Source organism: Typopeltis vanoorti, chromosome 5, assembly GCF_054136105.1.
Source record: "Typopeltis vanoorti isolate ZY-2024b chromosome 5, IOZ_Tvanoo_1.0, whole genome shotgun sequence".
Lineage (NCBI taxonomy): Eukaryota > Metazoa > Arthropoda > Arachnida > Uropygi > Thelyphonidae > Typopeltis > Typopeltis vanoorti.
In genome coordinates, this window is record NC_143553.1 from 27,029,873 (window position 1) to 27,057,257 (window position 27,385).

At 36.5% G+C, this 27,385-nt stretch overlaps 1 protein-coding gene across 2 annotated transcripts in view; it reads right to left on the reverse strand.

Moving 5' to 3' along the window:
• The window catches only part of LOC150106272 (actin-binding LIM protein 2-like), a 614,582-nt gene that overhangs the window by 115,605 nt on the left and 471,592 nt on the right, over positions 1 to 27,385 (reverse strand). For both annotated transcript variants that reach the window (XM_090392297.1, XM_090392298.1), the window contains exons 14-15: positions 20,456 to 20,597; positions 7,725 to 7,838 (exon numbers count right to left, since the gene is read on the reverse strand). In XM_090392297.1, the coding sequence (XP_090248423.1) occupies positions 7,725 to 7,838; positions 20,456 to 20,597 (256 nt within the window). The remainder of the gene's footprint in view (positions 1 to 7,724; positions 7,839 to 20,455; positions 20,598 to 27,385) is intronic.

Consider the following 27,385-nt stretch of genomic DNA (forward strand, 5'->3'; position numbering starts at 1 on the left):
TGATACCACAGGAAGGAATGTATGATAGTTTCATTATACAAGGTGGTGCAAAAATTGAGGTGTCTAACTACCGACCTATCGGTTTCTCTGGTGTAGTAGTGAAGATTTTAGAGAAGTTGGTAAGAATTTGCATACAGAAATGGGTTAGACAAACAAGCTATACTCTGCAAGGAGTAGCATGGGTTTACTGAAGGAAGGTCATGTTTTAGCAATTTGCTCATATTTTATAACAATGTTACACCCGAGTTGGATAGAGGGAATAGATACACTATGATAATGTTGAATTTTTCTAAGGCATTTGATAGAATACCACACAAAATGCTATTGCATAAACTGGAGAATATGGGATTGGAATATAAACTCTTGACTTGGATTAGGGGATGGTTTACAGGCATCAAAAAGATATCAAAAAGTGGTATACAATGGCGTGAATCTGACAGATTTAATGTAATCAGTTGTGTACCTTAAGGTTCAGTCTTTTGGTCATTATTGTTCAATCTATACATTAATGACATCAGGCAGGGTCTAATGTAGTGGTGTGTTGGTAAATTTTTAACAACCGGCTCGCTTTATGAAAAATTTGATTCTTCACAAAGTTCTATTGTATCTTCAGATGTCTTTGTTTCTGCTTCTTCAAATTTTGTCCTTTTAATGTTTAAGAAGTTTCGTTCTATTTCATTTTTTCAACTAACGGCTATCTGCTTTTTCGACCGCAAGACTCTAACCCTGATTAAAATTATTTTAATTATTAAAAAAAAAAGAAAAAACCAAAATAAAAACATATATTAAAGAAAATTTTCCTATATTACCTACAACTTACCTATTATCAAATGAAATCTAAATATTACCACTCGTAGTCGATCAAATGACTAGAGACTGTAGCCATCACGACGAATTTTTGTATTTATCGATAGTGCAACAATGTTGCATTTCCAAGAACTTAATGTTGCAAGTTCTTGGAAATTCGCCGAAAAATAAGGCATTATTGTTTATTCAAATACCCAGTTCGGGAGTTTTGATAACGTGTTTGTGTTTTAATGAATACAGACATTGTTTAGTAAATAAAATCATTTCCAAATTCCTGTTCGTAAATTGAGTTTGTTTTTTGTGAATTCTCCTATATGCATTTATTTTTGATAATAATAATAATAATAATATATGTAAGTGTTTATTATACAATTTCAAAATATTTACGAGAAAAAGTATATACCACCACTCATCATCTATCCTTTCATAAAGAATTTTAATAACCGGCTCTCCCGACTTAAAAACATTAACAACTGGCTCGCTAAATTTGAAAAATTTTAACAACCGGCTCGCATGAGCCAGTCCCAACACACCACTGGTCTAACATCAGTTGTGCAATTGTTTGCTGATGATGCAAAGGTATGCACAGCAAAACAAAATAATTTGAATAGGTTGGAAATTTAGGCAAACAAAAATTGCTATCAGTTTAATGTTAATAAGCGTAAAATTATGCAGTTTGGTGTGATGAGATTTCCAGAGGCATATTATATTAGCGGGGTTATGCTACCTGTAAGTAAGGAGGCAAGGGATTTTGGCATATTGGTGATAAAAATTTGAAGTTCAAAGGTCATGTAGCAAAAGTTGCAAATACAAGAGGATAATTGCGATGTTGAAGCAAACCTTGGCATCTAATGATAAGGAAGTCCTTTTGCTTCTTTATAAGGCTTTGATAAGATCGCATCTGGATTATTGTGTGTAGATTTGGTCTTCTGGATTCTAAGGGAATAAAGAATTTGTGGAAAGGGTGCAAAGACGAGTTACAAAGATTATATCCGGATTATGGGATTGAGATTATGAGGACAGATTGCGAGTATGTGGAATGATATGATAGAGGTCTATAAACTTTTGAATGGGTGTTATAGGATATAGTCTGATGAAATTTTTCATTATATGGAAGGTGGGGGAGAGAACACGTGGTTATCTATGGAAGTTAAGTTTGTTCACAGTCAAGAAAGGAGTAAGAGCTAGGTTTTTCTCTCACAGAGCAGTGAGTGAGTGGAATTGTTTGCCTTTAGGGATAGTGACTGCATCTAGTATAAATGAATTTAAGGGAAGGTATAACAGCTGGTTTGGGTGATTTATAGCCTCCCTCGATGAGTCCTTGACTCCCTGTAGGTCTCAGAAAATAATAATATTCCTCATTTCATTTTTTATTTTGAATAAACGTTTCCTCAAATCTTACATTCCAAAATTTTTAGTCTCTGTCACTCCCATAGTTTCACTACCTCTCGTTCTGCCACACCTTACTTCCGTTTCCTCATTATACTTCCTTTCACTCCCCTATCACTTACTTTTGCTTTTACATTCTTGCATTCTTTCTCTCCCTCAACCTCACCAGCTTTCATTTCGTTTCTGTTTCTTTCATTTACACTAGCTTTTGTTTCATTTCTGTTTCTTTCATCTATACTTTCTTTCATTTCTTTAGTTCGTTCTACATTTGTTAACTCATAGTCTAACACAGGAGTGGGCAAACCCCTGTGTTAGACTATGAGGTAACAGTTAATAAAAGAATAATTTATTTTCTTTCATTGTGCTTTAGTCAAGTAAAGCGATTATGAGATTGTGCACTGTAATATATTGGAAAAACTTGAAAAAAACTTATGTCGGATTGATCTTTATAAAAAACAAAAACAAAAAATTCAGAATTATTGTTTACGGTTTTGCTGATGTTAAAACTAAAACTCTTCACTCACTGGTCAGCATTTTTCTTCGAATCAAGAGGTGATTGCAGCTGTGGAGGGGTATTTTGCAGATGTTACTGAGAACCACTACAGGGATGGGATAATGGTGCTGGAATAAATGTATTAGTCTTAAGGGAGATTATGTTGAAAAATAAAAATAATTTTGAAATTATAAATTCGTTTTTTCATTGTCAGGACGAGAACTTTTCAGACCACGCTCATAATCTCACATTTTGCCATGTATACATATTACACTCATGACATTGAAAACCATTTTTGAAACGTTTGTATTGTTGTTTGCAGCACCTGTTTTTCGTGGCACTCACAAAGTCACACCGGTCGATGCCTGCGTGAATACCACCATTGTGTTCTGTCAGGTATTTATCAAAATCTGACAGTTCCTGGTAAATTACTCAGCATTTCCAATTCTCAGTGAGTTTAACAAAATTCACAAATCCTTTTATAACATATTTCACTTACCTACTACCAGCATTCAAGAAAATAACTTCTCAAACCTTGGCATACATTTATATAACTCCTGTGAATATGCTGTGGTGAATTCCCTTTAGAATATCACTATACCTATGGAGCTTTAGTTAGATCCTCTGGGAGGTTTTTCTATTGTAGGTGTAGGTTTCTGTGGTTTAGCAGTTCAAAAGAAAGATTCTGGTTTGCGACCACATGTTTATTAAGATAAATAAAAATAAACAAACCCGACAAGTTTCGTATGTTGTTTGACTTACATCTTCAGGGGTTAAAAGTAACTAAAAGTTTAAAACACAAGAACACATATTTTGAGTAATTTCTCATTTCTTGTGTTTTCAACTTTTAGTTACCTTTAACCCCTGAAGAGTAAGTCAAATGACATATGAAACTTGTCGGGGTTTGTTTATTTTAATTTATCTTAATAAACATGTGGTCACCATGCTGGAATCTTTTTTTTGAGGTTTCTCTATGTTTGTTATACAGTATTTGTTATTGTGAAAGTCAACTGTATATAACAAAACCTGGCAAGTTTCTGTTAAACTCACTCAGTGTGTCCTTTCCTCAATGAGTTTAACAAGAAAAATCCATATCCATATACATTCCACTTTCCAAATAAACAGTTTCTTGCAACCATGATTTACAATGATTTCTTTAACTCCCAGAAAGGGTCACTACTTCCCTTTCCTTCTCACCAACTTAAATGTCTATAGTATTACATATTTTCTTGCTATGTAATAAGCCTTTGAAGATTGCATTTTCGACATACTAGTCATGTAACTTACATTCTACATCCTGATAATACCTCAGATATTCACCTCTCAATAATTTCCAGAATTTGCTCATCATCTGTATATATAAATGTGATCAAATCTTTGTACTGCAGTTCGGGTGTGGTTCTGAAGTCTTACACAGTAGAATAATGATCATCTTGTCTTGTTCATCATTGTAGCAGTCTGTGGGTGAGCCAGTGCAACTTTAGATGCAATGCTCCACTTCCTACAGCACAGGAAGACATTCGCTTTCCCATATTACAAGCATATTCAAATTATCCTGAAATAACATAAGAATCACTCTTCATGACACTACCTTTCCCCTTCCTATACTTAAATTTGTATCATCTGTAATAGGAAAAAGACCATCATCATCACCACCACCACCTTAACCATATGTTAAAATCTCCAATCAATCAAAGAAAATCTCTTTGCCAAGCATCTTTACTATTTGACCTAGATCAAAAGTAAGTAACATTTTCAAAGCATTTCATCATTAAACCTGACTTATTTACTTATTAAGCTTCCAACCTATGATTTTTCTTCCTTTTGCAAACAGGTGGCCCATTTCGGTACACAATAAATAACGGAAAAATCTCACGTAGAAATATTATTTATTAGTATAATTTTCGCCTGTGTGTCACATGCATCTTCAGTACATTAAGCTCAAAATTAAACACTAACTGACAATTCCAAAAAGCGCCACCTAAGTAGCTGGTATAAGATAACTAAAAAGGTCAATAACTTTCCTAAAAAAAAAAAAAAAAAAAAAATTAATACAATAAAAAGTTAGGAAAGATTAGCTGATTTGTAAAGTACTATCTCCCATAAAGGGGATAGACGTAAGCCGTCGGATGATGGCATGTTCAGAAAGTCCAGACTTTTCAGGTTTAAAGTATTCAATATAAGATTGGTGTTCTTCTAGCCGAATAGAGGCAGATCTTTCCGTTTGTCCAAAATAAGATAATCCACAAGAGCACGGAATCTGGTAGACACCTGGATGATTAAGATGTGGAAGCTTGTCCTTAGGAGAAGTGAGAAAGGTAGAGATTTTTCTAAACGGTCAAAAGGCAACAAAAATATTCAGTGGTTTTAAAACTTTTGCTATACATTCACTGATGCCTTGTACATAAGAGTTCATTGGAGAAAGACAAGAGTTCTTCACAAAAGTCAGTTTCTCATGGAACGCCTTTATAAAGAAACATGTGAAACTCTACTTCATTCTCCTAACTTAAACAGATCCGACTGCTTACGTCTATCCCCTTTATGGGAGATAGTACTTTACAAATCAGCTAATCTTTCCTAACTTTTTATTGTATTAAATTTTTTTTTTTTTTTTTTTTTAAGGAAAGTTATTGACCTTTTTAGTTATCTTACACCAGCTACTTAGGTGGCGCTTTTTGGAATTGTCAGTTAGTGTTTAATTTTAAGCTTAATGTACTGAAGATGCCTGTGACACACAGGCGAAAATTATACTAATAAATAATATTTCTACGTGAGATTTTTCCGTTATTTATTGTGTACCGATATGTCTACTCACGGTTTACCTCTTTCAAAACTTAGGTGGCCCATTTCTTCTCAATCTACTTATCATGTTTCATGGAAGACAGTTTTCTACTTTCAGAATTTCCTATTAATGCAAAATTGCACTAGGGACCTGTTCTCTCATCTTCCTCTTATATATTCATGAGCTTCTCACATTAACTTCAAGTTCTATTCATAAGCTTTTTTGATGACAGTACTCTTCATTTCTTCTCTTCTGGAAAAACCTGTAGTGTTTAAACAATCGAAGATTCAAAAACAGTACCGTTAATGTAATGTCATCTACGACATCTCCAAATGGTAAGAAGACAACCTAGTCAGTTTCAGTGCAACCAAATTGTAGTCCTGCCTTCATTCTCTCTAAACTTTTTGTATTCTTTAAAGATATGCCAATATTGATAATCAAATAAGCTCAGTGCAGTAAAATTTAGTGCTAGTCATTCAACTACCATAAAATAAACTTCATTTTCTGCTCTAAGTGTTACTTCTCAACAAATGTTCACCTATATACATTTCAAACCACTTGCCATACAGAAAAATACTGTTCCCAAATTTAGTTCTCATAATCCACTGAAAAGAGTGGAATTTATCTAATCAAACATCCCCTCTGCTGCCATTCACTGTTTATAGTATTCCGTCACACTTATGTCACTGATGTCTTTGCAACAGTACTTCCATTGGTAATGATCAAACTTCAGACCCATTAAACATGCTTTTATATCACTTCTTTCATTATGTCAACTCTCTGTAAGGAAAGAAGCAACTGTTTATGGTATCAGCCAGACCCCACCTCTCTAGTCTCATTAAAGACCTATAATGCTTATCTGGTTATGAAAAATGCCACTTTGCAGCCCACTTCCATCTATGATGGAAGTGGATGGCAAAATACACTTAATCTTTTTATCTCAAAAGTACATAACCTTACATATATTTCTGACACATTCCACTGACAACTATTATCCAAGCACAAACTGCCAGTCTATTCAAATCATCATGCAGGATGTCTACAGTACCTTCTCTCATAGTGTTTCTGTATTAATTCTCTACCTGCATCCATCCATACACTGCCAAGTCATGCCTGGAGGGTGGGAGAGGCCGAGTAGTGGTATGTAGGATGCACTGTTGAGGCTGCATTATGGAAGACAATATATAAAACTAATATACAACTTATACTCCAATTGCAAGCCAGCAGCCAGAAATGAAAGAAGTATAGGGAGATGAAACTTGATGCACAGGAAGGCAAGATGTAACAAACTGCAAAACAAGGATGCACACTACATTGATATTCATCATTTACATGGATCACATTAAAGAAAATGGCATAAAACTTGAAATTAAATTTACATATATTAAAGTCAACAACCTACTTTATGCAAAAGATGTTATACTCTTAAAAAATCCTACAAATCTTTAAGACTTATCAAATACACTGAATAATGAATAACTACAGTAAGAAATCAACAATAAAATAAAAAAAAAGACTGAAAATGGGAAGGAAGAAACATGGAAAACAAAAAGTGCATTCACTATCAGAAACTTACAAACTTGACCACATTCATAAAAATTTTTGTCTAAACTCACTGTAAATGAATGTTAAGAACATCTTCAGTTTTAAATAATCACTATTGGTGGATATGTGTCCTACAATTATCAAGGACATTTCTTTCAGTGAGCAGCATTACAGTACTGGGTCATTACATAAACCAAACCATCCACAGGATGATTCCAGACTGTTTTGGAATATACTTGATACATATATCAAATGACAGTTTGAGTTGCTTAGGTAACTAATGATATGGATTTCTTTCAAAATTATTCAACTGGTGAGTGAAAACATCTTAAAAATTACTATATTGAAAACAAGTGTATGTACCCAATAGAGAGGATGATGTTCATACAACATAATTAAAACATATCACTGAATTCATATATGTAATATGTGTAAATTCAAGTTTCCTTATACTTAGTGTGGACAACAGACAAAAAAGACTATAAAATTCTCTAATCCAAATAAAATCAACAATTTAAAATAATGAAAATGAAACAGAATGCCTTAGCTCTATGGACGAAAACATCAATTCCCAATTAATCATCCAAAATTATTTAATCATGGAAAAGAATTCAATGTTAAAATTTTATTTTTCAAATTAAAAAGTCATTATTTCATTTCATATTATAGACATATATCATTCAGTAACATATAGATAAGTATGCCAACCACTATAATTTGGAAGAGTTCCTATTAATCTACCAGTTGAGGATCTGAATCCTGATTTTCTATCAAATTCCTCATCTTCCCAAGGTCTTGGGTGATCAGCATCCCTGGATGGTGCTAAAATTTATAAAATAATAATGAAATCGAAAATTTTAATATATACATATATATATATATATATATAGTTACAAATTAGTAGCAAAATTTTGTTGTTCTTGTTATTATTATTATCATATGATCTCCATGGAGTCAAAGACTCAGTGTGAGAGGTAAACACTATTGCACTCAATGGTCATCCAACTGCGTCTTAAACTGAGTCAATGTGTCTACATTTACAACACACTCAGGCTATGCATTCCAATCACAACCACTCTCCATGTAAAGAATCTTCTCCTTGCTCCTCTGCTCACACCCTTCTTATACAGTTTCTAGTGATGGCCTCTTGTTCTACCTCCCCCCCCCTCTCCCATTCTATAAAAAATCTCTTCCATGTCAACCTGATAATAACCCTTGACTAGCTTATATGTCTCAATCATATCCCCCTATTCACAATGCAACTTACAACTTATCTCTCAATCTATCCTCATATTCCACTTTCCAAAGACCACTGACCACTTTTGAGAATCATCTCTGGACACTTTCCAACATATTCTCATCATGATGAAAAGTTGCAACAAAATCTGCACACAATAAACCATATGAGGCCTGTCAATGGACTTATACAATGGCATCATAACATCTTTATTTCTGCATGTCAGAGTCCTCTGCATCATTGTCATTATCTGATGTGACGTCTTCACAACTTGTGCAATGTGACCCCTGAATTTCAGGTCCTTGTCCACATCACTCTTAGATCTCTCATCACCTCTGCTTGCTTTAAAGTTTCCCCACCAACTGTATACTATACATCCCGTTGTTGCTTACCAAATCTCAAAACCTTACACTTTGCAACAGTGAACTGATAGTTCCACTTATCTGTCCATTCATGCAATCTATTCAAATCCTTCTGTAAGGTCATAACATCTGCTTCACTCTGCATTGTCTCCTCTATTTTGCATCATCTGCAAACAGCTGCATATCACTAGTTAAACCAATCCCAATATCATTAACATACAAATTGAACAACAATGGCCTCAGAACTGACCTTACTCATTTCGAATACTGCACTACCATATACAACTTTCTGATACTTATCTGATAGCCAGTCACTGATCCAACTCAGAAGTCTGTAATTCAATCCATCTCTTTCAATTTATTTAAAAGCTTGTTGTCTGGCAGTCTGTTGCAAAAAGCTTGTCAAAATCGAAATACACCACTATACATGCAAATACCAATGTGCTACCTGGTAATAGTACATAAGTAAATTATTAAAACATGATCTCCCTTTAACAAACCCATGCTGATAATCACAGAGAATACTGCTGTTATCAACCCATTTTTGTATTGACTTCTCATCAATCTCTCAAGTATGTTCACCACAACTCCAGATATACAGATTGGCTTATAATTTGAAGCTACAGCCTTAACCACCTTTATGCAATGGATCAATTTTACTTTCTTTCCCCACTCCCTTCGAACCTGTATTGTTTTAAGACTCTTATTAAACAGGCATGCCAGTGCTACTGCCAATTTCCTGGAACATTCCATTAAGATGTATGGTTATCATCATCATACGTATCAAGGATTTAGGCCTAGCAGCCTGTTCCAGCCTTAGAAGTCATCATTGAATCGTTTAAGAGGACATCCTGGTTTTCTTTTACCTAATGGCTTGTACTTTAAGGCTTGTTTTGGTAATCTTTCTGTTTTCATTCTTTGAACGTGTTCCATCCATTTATGTTTATATTTTTTAATTTTTTCTATTACTGGTTCTTGGTTTAATTCTTTCATAATATCTTCGTTTCTTTTGTGATCAAATAGGGTATACTTTGCAGTTTTTCTCATAAACTGCATTTCTGCTGTTGTTAATCTTTGTTTGTCTTTTTGTTTTATTGTCCAGATTTCACTTCCATACATTAAGACCAGTAAGGCTAATGTATTGTATACTTTTCATCTGGTTTGTTTTTGAACTAGGTTTGGTTTAAATATAGAGTTAATTACACCTGTTATTTTTAAATATTTTGCAATTTTTACGTTTATATCTTTTTCATTTTCATATGTGATCATACATCCTAGGTAGTTAAATGAATTCACCTGTTCTAAGATCTTGTCATCTATTACTATTTTAGTTCTTGCTGGATCTTGTCCTTTAAAGGCCATAGTTTTTGATTTTTCCATTGATATTATCATACCATAATCTTTGGATATCTCATTTAGATTTAAAATAGCTTTCTGTAAATTATCTTCAGAATTTGTAATTATTATTTGGTCGTCTGCAAAGAGGAGAGTGTTTAAGTTAACTGTAGGTGAAAGTTTAATTCCTTGATGTAAATTTTTACTCCATTTTATTATTATTTCATTTAAGTAGATGTTAAAAAGAGTTGCTGAGAGGGGACATCCCTGTCAGACCCCTTGGTTTATCTCTCTTGTATATGATAGCTCGTGATTTAATCTTATTTGTATTTGATTATTTTCATATATACTTGTGATAGCTTTTAGGATATTATTTGGTATTTGTCTTTCTTTTAATATGTTAAATAATATGTTTCTTTTAACTTTGTCAAATGCTTTTTCAAAGTCAATAAATGCAATATGTGTTTCTAAATTATATTCTCTTCTTTTCTCTATAATTAATTTTAGGCAAAAGGCTGGGTCTATACATGATCGTCCTTTTCTAAATCCATTCTGTACCTCTAGAATAAAGTTTTCGGAATCTTTCATTAGTTTGTTATTTAAGATTCTGCTATATATTTTGTAACAGGAATTTAGTATACTGGTACTCTATGGTACTCTATTAGTATACTGTATGGTTATATGTCATCAAATCCTATTGCCCTATTGACATCAAGGTTATTTATTTCATCAAATACTTCCTGCTCACTCACAATTAATCCATCCTCTCCTATGTCCTCTACACTTAGTTCCTCATGATTCCACTCAGATCAGGATGAAACAGCCTTATAAATTGATCACTGACCTCAACAATATGTTCTGCAGCAGTTACCATTCTACCATTTGTTTCCATAATTTTCATGATGTATTCTGATCACCGTGTTAGTGTGAAGGAAAGGATTCTACCATTTCATCTATTAACATCATCTAACCATGATCATTCTTCCTTCTACTTACCACATATCTAACAAGCTCTCTAGTTTTCTTTGTCTAATTTGCCAATTTCTGCTCGTACTCAATGTTGTTTTATTTAGTAACTGAGTCACTCTCCTGCCTTGTTTTTTATACTCTTCATGTAACTGATTATTTCTATTATTCATCTTGTATTGCCTTCAAAGCACCTTCTTCTTTCAGATTTCATGCTTAAGCCCCTCATTCATCCATTTTACTCCTACCATATTCAGCCATTTGGTCTTCAGAATACATTCACACAATGATGCTGTTGTGTATTTCTTTGTCAGTTCCCAAGTAGCATTTATTTCCTTCCTGCTTAACTCCTCATTCCATGCTATAGCTCCAAGCTGTCTCCTGAGCTTGTCATAATCACCTGCCATATAATTCCACATATATCCTTTCCTCACAGAAGTCTGCATATAGCTAGCAACTACCCAGGTGATCAGTTCATGATCACTCTCACCAACTAGAGGAAAGTTTGAAATCCCACTCACAATTACATTCTCTGATGAAATTATCAGATTTAAAATCTCAATAGTTTAAAACTATCTCGTGCTGCCTGAGATAGTTATCTCTCAAGAACTCAAGAAATTCATTTTCCTTATTCCCAAATTCTCTCTCTCTTCATTTCAATCTATGTCACCGTAATTAAAATCACCCATAATAATTACCCTTCCTTTATTCACTAATCCAAGTTGTCTAGACATTTCTTTATCACCACCCACCACATTCCTGGGCCTATAGCAACATACAACTAAATATGTCTTCCTGTCAACCTCCACTTCACACCACACTGTCTCATAACCATTGCCACTATTTCCCTTTTTCAAGTCTGCCTTATGGGTACATAATTTCTGTGTTATCATCAGCAGCACTAACCCTCCCTTCTTTTCATTTCTATCCTGACGAAAAACACTGTATTCTTACATTTCTATTCTATCCCCTTCATGGTCGAATGAAGAGGATATTAGAATATTCTCTTCATTCAACCATCTTTCACTTATTCTAGTGATTTTGGGTCAAATAAACTCAATCAGTGAAACCATTTCACTCCTTTATTTCTGATACTTCTGCCATTTATAAATAAACACAACAGCTCACTCTTAGGTCTATAACCAGTCCTACCCAAGCCACATATATCTGCTCAATCTCAACTTCAGCACTCACATTGAAATATACTCCATCTCCACATACATTCACTGCCACTTTCAACATCCACTCTCCCTATGCCATGTCTCCCTGTCCACCCAGGCTTCCTTCTACCCCCCTTTCCCTGTTCCTGTTGCTTTCCCATTCTCACTTCATCTCTCACACTACTACTGTTTTCACTGTTTTCACTGCCAAGTACTTCTATCTGTTCAATACCACTCTCCTGATTTTTCACTTCATCTCTTGCATGCATCACACACTGTTTTTCCATCCAGCAATGCTTTCTCCAGCGCACTCACTCCAAAGCCATCTAAATGCAACTCATCATGGCTGTATAATTTTAATTTTCCCTGAAACAACACATGCCATACATCCACCAACTGTACTGTCCTCTTCTCATACAGCTCACCTAGCATACCATTCATGATTTTGGCTCTCCGCTGCAACTCATCATTGTTGTACCTGACCAACACACTGACAACCTTTCCCGCTACACTGTTATCTTTCGCTCTTCTCAATAACCCCCCTGATGTTTGCCCCTAACATGCTCCTTATGTCCACTTAGATCATTTGTCCCCCACAATCACCACTAACTCTCTTGCTCGTTTCTTCCTCATGTCCAACACCTAAATTATCCTACTCATTCTCCCTCCTGGATAGCAGACCTAATGGACTCTCTCATTAACTAATCTTCTAACAATGGAATCTTCATATATTGCTATCCTGGAATCGCTCATCACCTCTTTTACTGTTTTTCTTCCATTCTATTCTCTTGCACCCTTTCATTAGTTTCCACTAAACATCTAACATCACTCCGCATATTCTTCATTTTATTTTTCACTTTGAATAACTGTTTCATCAAATCTTGCATTCTGACAATTTTCCTCTCTGTCACTTCTCTGTCACTGCAGTCCTGCTACCTCTCGTTCTGCCACACCTTACCTCCGTTTTCTCATTCACTCTTTCTTTCACTCTTTTATCACTAACTTTTGCTTCCACATTCTTCCATTCTTTCACTCCTTCAATGTCACTAGGTTTTGTTTCATTTCCATTCATGCCATCTATCTTTTCAGTCTCTTTCACATTCATTGCTTCTTGGTCTAATAATATATTACACTTCCTAAAAATCCATACATTCTCTCTTATCCTGTTCATTGTCTCTCTCCACAAACACATCTCTTACATTCCACCATGCATAACATTGAATCATTTTTGAAAAATCCATGCCATTAATTCCACTTGATTAGTGGTGCTGGCCTAGTCGCACTGGTCTATGCCTGCCTGCATGGTTGACCTCGTGAGTACTGTGATGGTGTTATATTTAAAGAAGACAATTTCAACTAATAAATTATGCAGAAATCACCAAAAATCACCCATACATACTTCATTATCAAAATTATATAGTATAACATTAAAATTCAAAATATTGATAATTATTACTCAAAATAACACTCATCTTTTCTGGAGCTGTTTTCGAACACTATTATTACATAAAATGGAAATGGCGTGACGCAGGACTCGAAAGTGGAAAAAATCGAAAGAATAAATGATAGCGACTGTTGGACCGAAAGTACAGAAACACATAAGGATTTAAAGAGAGTGAAAGTGAGAAGAGGGAGTCAAGAGATGTAAAATTAAAAAGATTGAATGATAGAGAGAATGTGACATGAGATTCAGAAGTTGAATTGGATTGGATGAAGAAAGAGATGAAATGGATGTGGAATGAAATTAAAAAAATTAGGGTAAAAACTATTAAAACAAATCATGATGGCACGAAAGATGAGTGAGTGGCGCTGTATGGTGACTCCATTATTAAAGTTGTGCTGGATGATAGGATGCACAAGGTATGTTTTCCAGGTGGTAAAATTAGTAGAGTGATTGAGGCATTGGATATGAGGAGGGAGCGAGCAAGGGAGTTGATGGTTTTAATAGGTACGAATGATTTGACAAAGGACAAAGAGAATGTCAATGGATATCAGGAGGCTGCTTAGAAGGATAAAAGAGAATAGTGTGACAGAAAGGGTACTGAGCGTGTTGCCTAGGTATGACTGTGGTGAGATGAGGTGGAGAGCAAGTATTATGAACGATATGCTGGCTGAAATGTGTGAGGAGATGGGAGAATACAGTTTGTTAATGTGGAATGAGTTTGAAGAACGAAGTGAACTGTATGGTAGCGATGGACTGCATTTGAGTGGTTATGGTGTAAGTCACTTGGAGAGACTGCTTCTGGAAGGTAGAGAAGTGAGTAGAGAGAGAGAGAATGAATGAGATCAAGCGGAAAGTGATGTGGAAGAGCAGGAGAGTAAGACAGGAGATATTGAAGAGGTGGTTATGAATGAGGAAGTGAGTGGTATGAGTATAGAAAATGAGAGAATGGGTGTGCAAAAGGAGCAGGGAAACAGGGAGGCTCAGGGTGGACAGCGGTACACAGCGTGAGAAAGGTGGATGCTCTGAGAGGAGGCAAGAGCATGTGTAGACAGGAAAGGAATGGGATGCTCTGGGATCAAGAGGAAACAGTTGGAATTGAAAAGGATTTTAAAATGAATAAGCAAAAAGGGAAATGGGCCCAGTCAAGCATGGAGAGATCACATCGAGTGAGTGGTATCAGTGGAACTAGCTGTAGAAATGAGCTGTTGTGTTTGTATACAAATGCTAGAAGTATAAGAAACAAGACAGATGAAATGGTTGCACTAATTGCGTCTGTTCACCCAAAGATTGACGGAATAAGTGAGACATGGTTGGAAGAGGACGACATCCTGACAGGAATAGAGATGGAAGGGTATGATGTGTTTTGTGAGGATAGAAGGGGTAAAAAGGGAGGGAGAGTGCTATTGATGATAGAGAAAGAGTTATGTCCATACAAAGTAGAGATGCAAGAGGGGAAATAGTGCCAGTGGTTTTGAGGCAGTATGGTGTGAGATAGAGTTCAATGGATTCAAATACCTGGTTGGATGTTGTTATAGACCAGGTAATCTGGATGGTGGTGATAATGAAATGTATAATCAAATTAACCAAGCAAATAAGAAAAGGGTGATCTTTATGGGTGATTTTAATTATGGCAATATAGACTGGAATGATGAGATAGCAACTGGAAACAAAGAAAATTAGTTTCTTGAGTTTTTGAGTGATAACTACCTCAGACAGTATGTAACAGAGGGCACGCGAGAATTGAGGGTCTTGGATTTAGTCATCTCATCAGAGGATGTAATTATAAATGAGATGTCAGATCATTCACCAATTGGTGAGATCACTCTCACCTATTGGTGGATGATTACCTGGGTGGTTGCCAGCAGTGTGAAGACCTCTGTGAGAAAAGGGTATATGTGAAACTACAGGGGGGGGGTGATTATGAAGAGCTCAGGAGGCAGCTTGCAGGTGTACCATGGAATGAGGAGTTAGCTGGAAAAGAGATCAATGCAGCTTAGGGGATTTTCAAAAACAATCTAGTAGATGCAATGTCTAAATGTATTCCAAGGGTGAGAAGGTTAAATAAGGTCGATGTGAGATGGATCAATAAAAATATTAAGTATGCGATACAGAGAAAAAGGGCATTGTAGGCAGCATAAGAGAAGTGGAAATAACCAATTCCATGAGGTCTACAAAGAACAGGCAAGGAGGGTGACTTGGTTAATGAGGGTTGCTAAAGAGAGGTATGAACAGCAGTTAGCTAATAAAGCCAAAAAAATCCTAAGGAGTTCTTTCGATATGTAGCCAGCAAAAAAAGGCATGATTGTGAAAGGATGACACTGATAGGAGAAAATGGTATAAAGACAGCTGTTGAGGAATGTGTGGTGGAGATACTTAATGAGCAGTTCATAAAGATCTTTCAATCTTGTAAATGCGACTTCATGGAGAGATTGAGAGCAGTTGATGATGGGGAGGAGAGACTAACTGTAAGTGAGCAAGAGGTGTATGGGGAGTTGAGTAAACTAGATGTTAATAAAGCTGTGGGACTTGATAATATATCACCATATATTCTGAAGGGATGTGCCAGGCAGCTGACACCTGCCTTGACATATTTTTTTAATATGAGTCTTGCACTTGGTCAAGTTCCTAAGGAGTGGAAGGAGGGCAAGATTGTGCCACTTCATAAAGGAGGTAATAGAACTCAAGCATCAAACTATAGGCCTATCTCTGTGTCAGGTGTTGTGGTTAAGTTGTTGGAGAAGCTTGTGAGAACTAAGATCTAGAGTTGGGTTGACAACAATGGTATTATCTTTGACGGACAGCATGGATTTGCTAAAGGGAGGTCATGTTTTAGTAATCTACTTACTTATTACAATAAAGTGACTGCTTCCTTGGACAGAGGAGAAGGATACACAATAATATACGTAGATTTCGCAAAGGCTTTTGGTAGAGTACCTCATGATAAATTGATAGTCAAACTAGAGCAGATGGGGTTGGATATTATATTAGCGCATTGGATTGGAGACTGGCTATCTGATAGGTATCAACAAGTTGTGTATATGGGGGAGCGATACCCAGGAAAGTCACTAATGGAGTGCCTCAGGGGTCTGTTTTAGGGCCATTACTGTTTAACTTGTATATTAACGATATTAGTAAAGATTTGGATTGAGAAAATAAATTCTCAGATGATGCAAAGTTGGGTGAACCATGAATAGTAGAGATGATGTTGTGGCCTTACAACAGTTGAATAAATTGAGTGATTAGGCAAGAAAATGGGGATGTGAGTTCAACGTTGCAAAATGTAAGGTTTTAAAATTTGGAAAACAAAGATGGGATGCAAAATTTATGCTTGGTGAGGATATATTGTTGGAGGTGGAAGAAATAAGAGATCTGTGGGTGATAGTGGATAAGGATCTGAAATTTAGGGGACACATAGCCAAAATTGTGAAGACAACACAAAGGCTTCTGGGAATGATGCAGAGGAAACTGACATGTAGAAGTAGGGAGATTTTTGTTCCATTGTATAAGGCTTTGATTATGCCACACATGAACTATTGTGCCCAGATTTGGTCACCTGCTTTTCAGAAGGATGAAGAGATGTTGAAAAGGGTCTAGAGGCGACTGACTAAGGTAGTTTCTGACCTCTGGAATGTCAAGTATGAGTAAAGATTGAGAAGATGTAATTTGCAGAGTCTGGTGGAGAGAAGGAAGAGGGGAGATATGATAGAGACCTACAAGTTGGTAAGGGGTTGTTATAGGATCAATGCTGGAGAAGTTCTACAGAAAATAGTGGGAGATCGGGGGGAGAACCAGAGGTCATCCCTGGAAACTGTATAAAGATGGTGTGAGAGGCAGGTTTTTTTCATGCAGAGTTGTAAATGATTGGAATGCCTTGCCTGAGAGTGTGGTCTGCAAGGAGTTTGAATGTGTTCAAAGCATGGTATGATGAGCTGTGTGTGTTTTAAAAGAACTTCTCAGATGAGTCCTTGATTTTATGAGGTCTTGGGGTAGTAATAATAATAATAAATATATAAAAATAATAAATGATAAAAAAATACAAGCATACAAAGAATTTCAAAATTAACAGACTGTGTAACACTGATTTCTACCAAAAGTAAGTAAAATTTGTACTACCATCACCACATAAGTCAATCTACTTTGATATCTTATCCCAATGGATGGGGGAGAACAGAAAATGAAAATCCAAACAGAATGACATAAGAAACAGAACAAGTTAAGCAGACTGCAGCCTTACAATAAAAATTAAGGTTTTGAAATGTTTAACTGTGATGTGAAGCTGGGAAGGGTTATTAGTAATAGTAGAGATGTTGTGGTCATGCAAGAGGATTTGAATAAGCTAGACAGATGGGCAAATGAATGGGGGTTTCAGTTTAATGCAGCAAAATGTAAGGTCTTGAGGTTTGGGAAACATCGATGGGACACTGCATACTCTATGGGAGGAGTTATACTGGAGGAAGTAGGGGAGACAAGAGATCTGGGGTTGATGATTGATAGAAACCTGAAATTTAGGGGACATATTGCAAAAGTGGTGAAGGTAACACAGAGGATTGCTGCAATAATGAGAAGGACGCTGACCTGCAGAGATAAAACAGTTATCATTCCATTGTATAAGACCCTGATCAGACCACACTTGAACTATTGTTCTCAGATTTGGTCCCCAGGATTTGAAGGGGATAAATTAATTGTGGAAAGGGTACAAAGGCAGATAACAAAGATGGTTTCAGGACTGTACAATGATAGTTATGAGGATTGGCTGAGGGAATGTGGACTGCAGAGTTTGGTGGATAGAAGAAGGAGAAGTGATATGATTGACTTTTAAACTGTTGAGAGGTGGTTACAGGGTTGACACTGGGGAGTTCTTTCACTTGGTTGAACAGTGGGAAGGAGTGATGACAAGGGGCCATCTCTAGAAGTTACGTAAGGAAACTGTGAGCAAGAGGGTGAGGAGTGGTTTCTTTGCATGGAGGGTGGTTGAAACTTGGAATGCATTGCCTGATAGAGTGGTAAGAGCGAGAACGGTCAATGAGTTTAAGGAGTGGTATGATAGACTTTGTGTTTCCTAGGAACGACCTCCTGCGATGAGTCTTTTGACTCCTTGGAGGCCTAAATAATAATAATAATAATAACTATTAAGGAAATGGTTGTAGGCAATCAATAGATGCATTTCAAAATCAAATTCTTATTAATTTGTCAGCATGGTTAGACACATGGTTAGCATGTCCACTCTCCAACCAACAGGTTGCAGGTTTAAACTGCAGCATAGATTGGGATGTTTGTGATTTTCTTTAGGCGGGAGATAAATTTTGCTGACTGGTGCGAGAATGCTGTTTTGCTTATCATGGGCCTTGTTATTCAGATTTGTTATTTAGCAATCCTAAATAACAAATGGGAATCATCACCATCATTACACAGCCCAGGAGTCAAAAGATTCATTGTGGGAGGTTCCATTGTCACAAAAAACTAATCAAACTGTGCCTTAAAATCACTGAATGGTTAAGCACTCAACATGTTCTGTTCTCTCAGGTAATGCATTTCCCCCAATCCTTCTCATCAATATCCACTGAGGCTCTGCAAACTGCATTTCCTTAACTGTTCTTTGTACCCAACCTTCTGCAGGGTGTAAACCAAGATAACTGTTTTAAAACTGAAAGAACTAGTAGGCATAATAAAGGAAATAAAAGAAATGGGTGACTCACATTACACAATCTTAATCTTTAATGGTAAATTTATTTATTTAGTGTATGGCATAATAAAGACACATGACATCAGAATATATAAGTACATATTTAATGGTAGAATTTTTGCCTATGTGTCAAAATCATCTTTATATTATTAGGATATTTGTTAAATATATTATGCTAAGGTATTAGCATAATATATTTAACATTCAGAAAGATTCTAAAAAAAGTACCACAATGTGAAGGGTCATGCCTTAGTAATTTACTAACTTTTTATAATAGAGTAACAGCTGAGTAGTATAAAGGAAATGGCTGCCCAATAATTTTGCTGGATTCTGCAAAGACATTTGACAGAATACCACATGGAACACAGTTATGCAAATTAGAACAAATGGGAATGGATATGACACTGGATAAGTGGATAAGAAGGTGGCTGCTGGACAGATATCAAAAAGTGGTATATGGAGGGGCAAAATCAAGGCGAAAGCAGGTGACTAGGTGTGCCACAAGGTTCAGTGTTGGGACCATTGCTTTAATTTGTACATAAATGATTTGGAAATAACCTGAAAGGAAATATTCAGTTGTTTGCTGATGATGCAAAATTAGGTTATAATGAGTTGTCACAGTCAATTGTGAGTGCTTTTTCTGTTAATGGGTTCAAGGAGAGGTATGAGAATTTCTGTGGATAGATTGGGTCTTCGAACTCCATGGAGGTGCCTGTATAATAATAATAATAATAATAATAATAATAATAATAATAATAGTTTCAGTAAGGTAACAAAACAGTCAAAGTATTATGCTGCTTGTATTAGGCATCTTGAAGCCAAAATTATCAGCATATGATGTTTATTTGTTGCGCGTGTTTGGTTAGTTTATGTTTTGCAGAAGGAATTTGAAATTACTTGGGTTGAATATCCCAAAATTATCTGAATTTGAACTGTAATTAGCCACAGTATAATCAATTCCTTCCAAATATAAAACTTTGTTAATTTATCAGCAGAGTGCACACTGTAATTATGTACTGAATGCAGATAATCAGTCATCTCGTTATGTAGAAAATGTCATTCCCTATAAGAGAAGATTATGAGAACATCTTATTATGATGTAGTTAGCAGCAAAGAGAGTTCATTTAAAGCATAAATTCAATGAATATCTGCTGAATAATTTTATTCTACATTTATAAAACTAGGAACAAAAATTAAGCATAAAATACTTCATTTGCTATTATGTACATTAAATTATCTTGAAAATACTCACATGCATTTACAGGATTTTCATATCTTAGTCGAGCAGGAGGCTCTTTGGTTGCAGAAGCAGTTCGTGATGCATTTCGAGGATCTAAATGTGTTCGTTTCCAAGCACGAATTTTTTCTCTTTCCCTAACAGTCCTTAAAAATACCTTGAAAAATACAACCTGTACTTAATATTTTATCATAATAATAAAAACAGACATATGATAAAAAATGTAACCAAAGTAAGATAAATGACAATAAAGTAACCATCCCGTTATTCTCTCTCTCTCTGTGTGTGTGTGTGTGTGTGTGTGTGTGTGTGTGTGTGTGTGTGTGTGTGTGTGCGCGCGCGCGCGTGCACATAACATCAATTCTATTTATACAAGATATATTTCACTCCTGTTCAGGAAATTTTTCACAAATGATAATTAAGTTCCACACAGTATACATATTGGCCAAGTGGTTAGTGTACCCACTCTCCAACCACAAACTGTCTGGGAAAACCTGTTAGTTGGAGATAAATGGTATGAATCCCATCATGGGAATAGATTCTTGTAAATATCTTCACATGGAAGATGAAATTCATCTTTCAGTGTGAGACCATCATGCTGCTTACTTGAAGACTGAAGTAGCTTCGCAAAGTTACATATTTGGTCTCAGAACAGAATTTCTGAACTATAAGGTTGCCAGCAGTGCAAGGACCCCTGTGAAAAAAGGGTATATGTGGAACTACAAGGGGGGTGATTATGAAGAGCTCAGGAGACAGCTTGCAGGTGTAGCATGGAATGAGGAGTTAGCTGGAAAAGAGATCAATGCAGCTTGGGGGATTTTCAAAAAATATTTAGTGGATGCAATGTCTAAATGTATACCACGGGTGAGAAGGTTAAATAAGTTAGGTGTGAGATGGATGAATAAAGAGATTAAGCATGCAATACAGAGAAAAAGGGCATTGTGGAGGCAGCATAAGAGAAGTGGAAGTAACCAATTTCATGAGTTCTACAAAGACCAGGCAAGGAGAGTGACTTGGTTGGTGAGAGTAGCTAAAGAGAGGTATGAACAGCAGTTAGCTAATGAAGCTAAAAAGAATCCTAGGGAGTTCTTTCGATATGTAGCCAGCAAAAGAAAGAATGATTATGGAAGGATGACATTGATTGGAGGAAATGGTATAAAGACAGCTGTTGCAGAATGTGTGGTGGAGATACTTAATGAGCAGTTCATAAAGATCTTTCAATCTTGTGAATATGACTTTATGGAGAGATTAAGAGCAGTTGATGATGGGGAGGAGAGACTGACTGTAAGTGAGGAAGAGGTGTTTGGGGAGTTGAGTAAACTAGATGTAAATAAGGCTGTGGGACTTGATAATATATCACCGCGTATTCTGAAGGAATGTGCCAGAGAGTTGACACCTGCCTTGACATGTTTTTTTAATACGAGTCTTGCACTTGGTCAAGTCCCTAAAGAGTGGAAGGAGGGCAAGATTGTGCCACTTCATAAAGGAGGTGATTGAACTCGAGCATCAAACTATAGGCCTATCTGTGTGTCAGGTGTTGTGGTTAAGTTGTTGGAGAAGCTTGTGAGAACTAGGATCCAGAGTTGGGTTGACAACAATGGTATAATCTTTGATGGACAGCATGGATTTGCTAAAGGGAGGTCGTGTTTTAGTAATCTACTTACTTATTACAATAAAGTGACTGCTTCCTTGGACAGAGGAGAAGGATACACAGTAATATATTTGGATTTTGCAAAAGCTTTTGATAGAGTACCTCATGATAAGTTGACAGTCAAACTAGAGCAGATGGGGTTGGATATTAGATTAGTGCATTGGATTGGAGACTGGTTATCTGATAGGTATCAACAAGTTGTGTATGGGGGTGCAATATCCAGGAAAAGGAAAGTCACTAGTGGAGTGCCTCAGGGATCTGTTTTAGGGCCATTACTATTTAACTTGTATATTAATGATATTGGCAAAGATTTGGATGGAGATATTCAGTTGTTTGCAGATGATGCAAAGTTGGGACGAACCATAAAGAGTAGTGAAGATGTTGTGGCCTTGCAAGAAGACTTGAATAAATTGAGTGATTGGGCAAGCAAATGGGGATGTGAGTTCAATGTTGCAAAATGTAAGGTTTTAAAATTTGGAAAACAAAGATGGGATGCAGAATTTATGCTTGGTGAGAATATATTGTTGGAAGTAGAGGAAATAAGAGATCTGGGAGTGATAGTGGATAAGGATCTAAAATTTAGGGGACACATCGCCAAAATTGTGAAGACAACACAAAGACTTCTGGGAATGATGAGGAGGACACTGACGTGTAGAAGTAGGGAGATTCTTGTTCCATTGTATAAGGCTTTGATTAGGCCACACACATGGACTATTGTGCCCAGATTTGGTCACCTGGTTTTCAGAAGGATGAAGAGATGTTGGAAAGGGTCCAAAGGCGACTGACTGAGGTAGTTTCTGACCTCTGGAATGTCGAGTATGAGGAAAGATTGAAAAGATGTAATTTGCAGAGTCTAGTGGAGAGAAGGAAGAGGGGAGATATGATAGAGACCTACAAGTTGGTAAGGGGTTGTTATAGGATCAATGGTGGAGAAGTTCTACAGAGAATAGTGGGAGATCAGGGGAGAACCAGAGGTCATGCCTGGAAACTGTATAAAGAGGGTGTGAGTAGGGGAGTGAGAGGCAGGTTTTTTTCGTGCAGAGTTGTGAATGATTGGAATGCCTTGCCTGAGAGTGTGGTGTCTGCAAGGAGTTTGAATGTGTTTAAGACCCGGTATGATGAGATGTATGTGAGATAAAAGGACCTCCTAGATTAATCTTTGACTCCATGAGGTCTTGTTTAATAATAATAATAATAATAAATGAATTAAAATAATATATGACCAGCAGAGATAAAAGGGTTATCATTCCGTTGTATAAGACTCTGATCAGACCACACTTAGACTATTGTTCTCAGATCTGGTCCCCAGGATTTGAAGGGAATAAATTAACTGTGGAAAGGGTACAAAGGCGGATAACAAAGATGATGTCAGACCTGTACAATGTTAGTTATGAGGATCGGCTGAGGGAGTGTGGACTGCAGAGTTCGGTGGATAGAAGAAGGAGAAGTGATATGATTAATACTTTTAAACTGTTGAGAGGTGGTTACAGGGTTGACACTGGGGAGTTCTTTCACTTGGTTTTACAGCGGGAAGGAGTCATGAAAAGGGGCCATCCCTGTAAATTACGAAAGAAAACTGTGAGAAAGAGGGTGAGGAGTGGTTTCTTTGCATGGAGGATGGTTGAACCATGGAATGCATTGCCTGATAGAGTGGTGAGAGCGAGAACGGCCAATGCATTTAAGGAGTGGTATGATAGACTTTGTGTTTCCTAGGAGGGACCTCTCTTGATGAGTCTTGATAAACTTGTGTTTCTTAGAAAGAAACTCCCACGATGAGTCTTTTGACTCCATGGAGGACTGAATAATAATAATAATAATAATATATATATATATATATATATATACACACACACATATTATTATTATTATGTGACACATCCAAGGAGTCCAAAGACTCATCGAGGGAGGGTGCCTGCTTTATAACTCTCCATCTCCACCACTCATTCCACTAACTACAGCAAACTGCACATCTACACCAACAGCATCTACTGACCACCACCAACACCACTAGTATTTTCACAGACAATCACAAATATCCATGCCCATGGTGGGATTCGATCCCACAGCCAAAAGGCTGTGGGATCAAATGTGGGAATCAGGCCGGCATATATTTGTATTATTATTATATTTGTTTTGGTAACCTCCAGGGAGTCAACAGACTCAACCAGCAACATGTTTATCATAATCAACTTTGAAGTTATTTACACTCTGTGCATTCACAATGTACTCTGGCAATGCATTCCACTTTTTATCATAGTATTCCATATTTTTTATCATAGCAGAAATATGATGTGCATTCATTGCAAACCTTGCAATGTGCCCTGAAAACTTTGGTCCACTGTCTACCATCACTCCAAGTCCCAAATCTTATCCACTTCCTGAAGCTCCAGTATTATGATATATCGTCTTATATCTCTGTACCCAAAGTGTAATATCTTGCATTTAATGTAACAGATAAGCTTAGGTGTTGACGGTTATTCATGACTTATTTTTAAAGGTATTAACAATACCACAGAATTTTATCAAAGAGATGTTTTATTAACTGCTTATATTTCTTAAGTATAAAGAGCTAATAAGCTTCATTTCGGCAATGAAAACATTACTTAAATTAAGGGGGATATTAAATCCCACATAGTTTTAAAACCGAAGAAGAAACTCAAAGATTGGAATCAGAGAGTTTCTTGCCGAATATAGTAAACTATAAAGTATCGGCGACACTAGCGTTAGCAAATGCAAGTGATCCTAGTACGTAGTACAATACCGGACGACTCGTTGCAAAGGTGGGGGAAGTTCAGATCGCTATTCTTAGGTATTTTCCATAATGTAAAAACACATTTCCTAGGAAATGTATGCTGTTATTACATTATGGAGGGAGGTCACTACCCAGACCGGTTTCAGCCTTTTTTGAGGCTTCATCAGTGAGTAGCTACAAGTTGTTTGCAACGAGTCGTCCGGTATTGTACTACGTACTAGGATCACTTGCATTTGCTAACGCTAGCGTCGCCGATACTTTATAGTTTACTATATTCGGCAAGAAACTCTCTGATTCCAATCTTTGAGTTTCTTATTCGGTTTTAAAACTATGTGGGATTTAATATCCCCTTAATTTAAGTAATGTTTTCATTGCCGAAATGAAGCTTATTAGCTCTTTATACTTAAGTAACTTAATGGTTGCACCTGTTTGGAAAACTCGTTCGCAGAGTATATAAGTTCTTTTCGCTATACCCTTCGGTATTAGGTCTAGCTACTCACTGATGAAGCCTCAAAAAAGGCTGAAACCAGTCTGGGTAGTGACCTCCCTCCATAATGTAATAACAGCATACATTATGCAAAATACCTAAGAATAGCGATCTGAACTTCCCCCACCTTTGCAACGAGTCGTCCGGTATTGTACTACGTACTAGGATCACTTGCATTTGCTAACGCTAGTGTCGCCGATACTTTATAGTTTACTATATTCGGCAAGAAACTCTCTGATTCCAATCTTTGAGTTTCTTATTCGGTTTTAAAACTATGTGGGATTTAATATCCCCTTAATTTAAGTAATGCTTATATTTCGCTGAATTTCAACTCAGCATCATCAGAGCACAACACGCTTGTATACGCGACAGCGAGTGAGTGAAACAATATAATTGCGATGGACAAAAGAGCTAAAGTCCTATTTTTGGCACCCTCTAACGAAAAAAAAAAAAAAAAACATCTATGCGGGATTTCTTAGGATAAAAGTCTCCCAAATTTTTGGCAAATTAATGCAACCATATTTGTTAAGGTTGGGGGAATTCTTCAACGCCACTGCTGACTCAAAAAATAATCTTTCAGATCTGTAGCGACTCCTAAATAGCACATTAGTTTTCCTCCATCTAATCCTCTATGAAGGAGTGTCCAAAGCATGGTCTGTCAGTCCTGACTTGCCATAGTAATAGTAGCAAATGTATTTTTCATGTTCTTCCAGGAGGATGTTAACTGATCTTCCTGTTTGCCCATAATAGGCCAAGCCACAGTCACAGGGAACTTCATACACTCCTGGGTGTGCTAAACGGTGAAGTTTATCCTTAGGCGAGCAGATCAGAGTTGCTAGTTTGACATGAGGTTTGAAAGTGGTGCGAAGGTCATGTTTCATTCATCAATACTTTGGCTATCTTTTCTGATGTACCTATGACATAGGGAATAGAAATTGTCATGTTGTGTTCTTGTGTATTAGGGGAGGGCAGAGTAATGGGCCTATGTAGTATTTTATCTATTTTGTAGGGATTATAGTCATTGGCTAAGAACGTATGGCACAGATATTTGAGTTCTGTGGTCAGAGCTGTATCGTTAGAACAAATGGCTCTGGTTCTGTGTGTAAGTGTTTTTAAAATGCCATACTGTTGGACTGGATGATGATGATGTGATTGTTTATGTAGGTATCTTCCTATGTGTGTAGGCTTTCTGTAAATGGAAAAAGATAGTGATTCATTTGAAAGGCAAGTGATTAATGTGTCAAGAAATGGTAAACAGTTATTTGATTATTTTTCTACTGTGAAGTGGATTTTGGGGTGTTGGCTGTTTAGGTAGGTGACAAAAGCATCCAAAGGGTCTTGTCCATGGGGCCAGATGGCAAACACATCATCTACATAACGTAACCACACTTGTGGCTTGTATGTAGCTGTGGTAAGTACTTTGTTTTCAAAGTGTTCCATGTAAAAATTTGCTAACGGAGGAGAGAGGGGGGAACCCATAGCAGTACCATTAATCTGTTTGTAGAATTCCCCCCCCCCCCCCCCATGTAAAGTAATCTGCATTCAAAAGAGAGGGCAAGATGTAGAAGATGTGATAGTTGACTCAAATGACCTGAGCAGTAGTATTAATCGGATGGCAAAGGATTTAAGAACAATGTTAAATATTGTGAAAAAGAAAGTGTCAAAGGGAAGATCGTGTGTGTGTTGCCTTGTTTTGATAATTATGAATTAAGTAGAAGAGCAATAATAATGAATGATATAATTGCAAGAATGTGCAGAAAAATAGGTCTGGAATACATTGATGTTTGGAGTGTGTTTGAAGGCAAAAGAACTGTATGCAAGAGATGGGTTGCATCTGATCATGGAAGGCCATAAGCATTTGAAGAGCTTGCTGTTTTCTGAGCACGTTGAAGTATTTTGGCAGCGAAACTAAAATTGAAAAGGTTGAGAGTAGGAGAGAGAAGCTTATGTAGGGAATGTGTGTTTGGTGATCCTTTATCGCAGAATAATTTAGAGAATAGAGTGAATAAAAATTGGCATGAGGATATTGTGAATACTAAAATTAGTAGAAAGTAT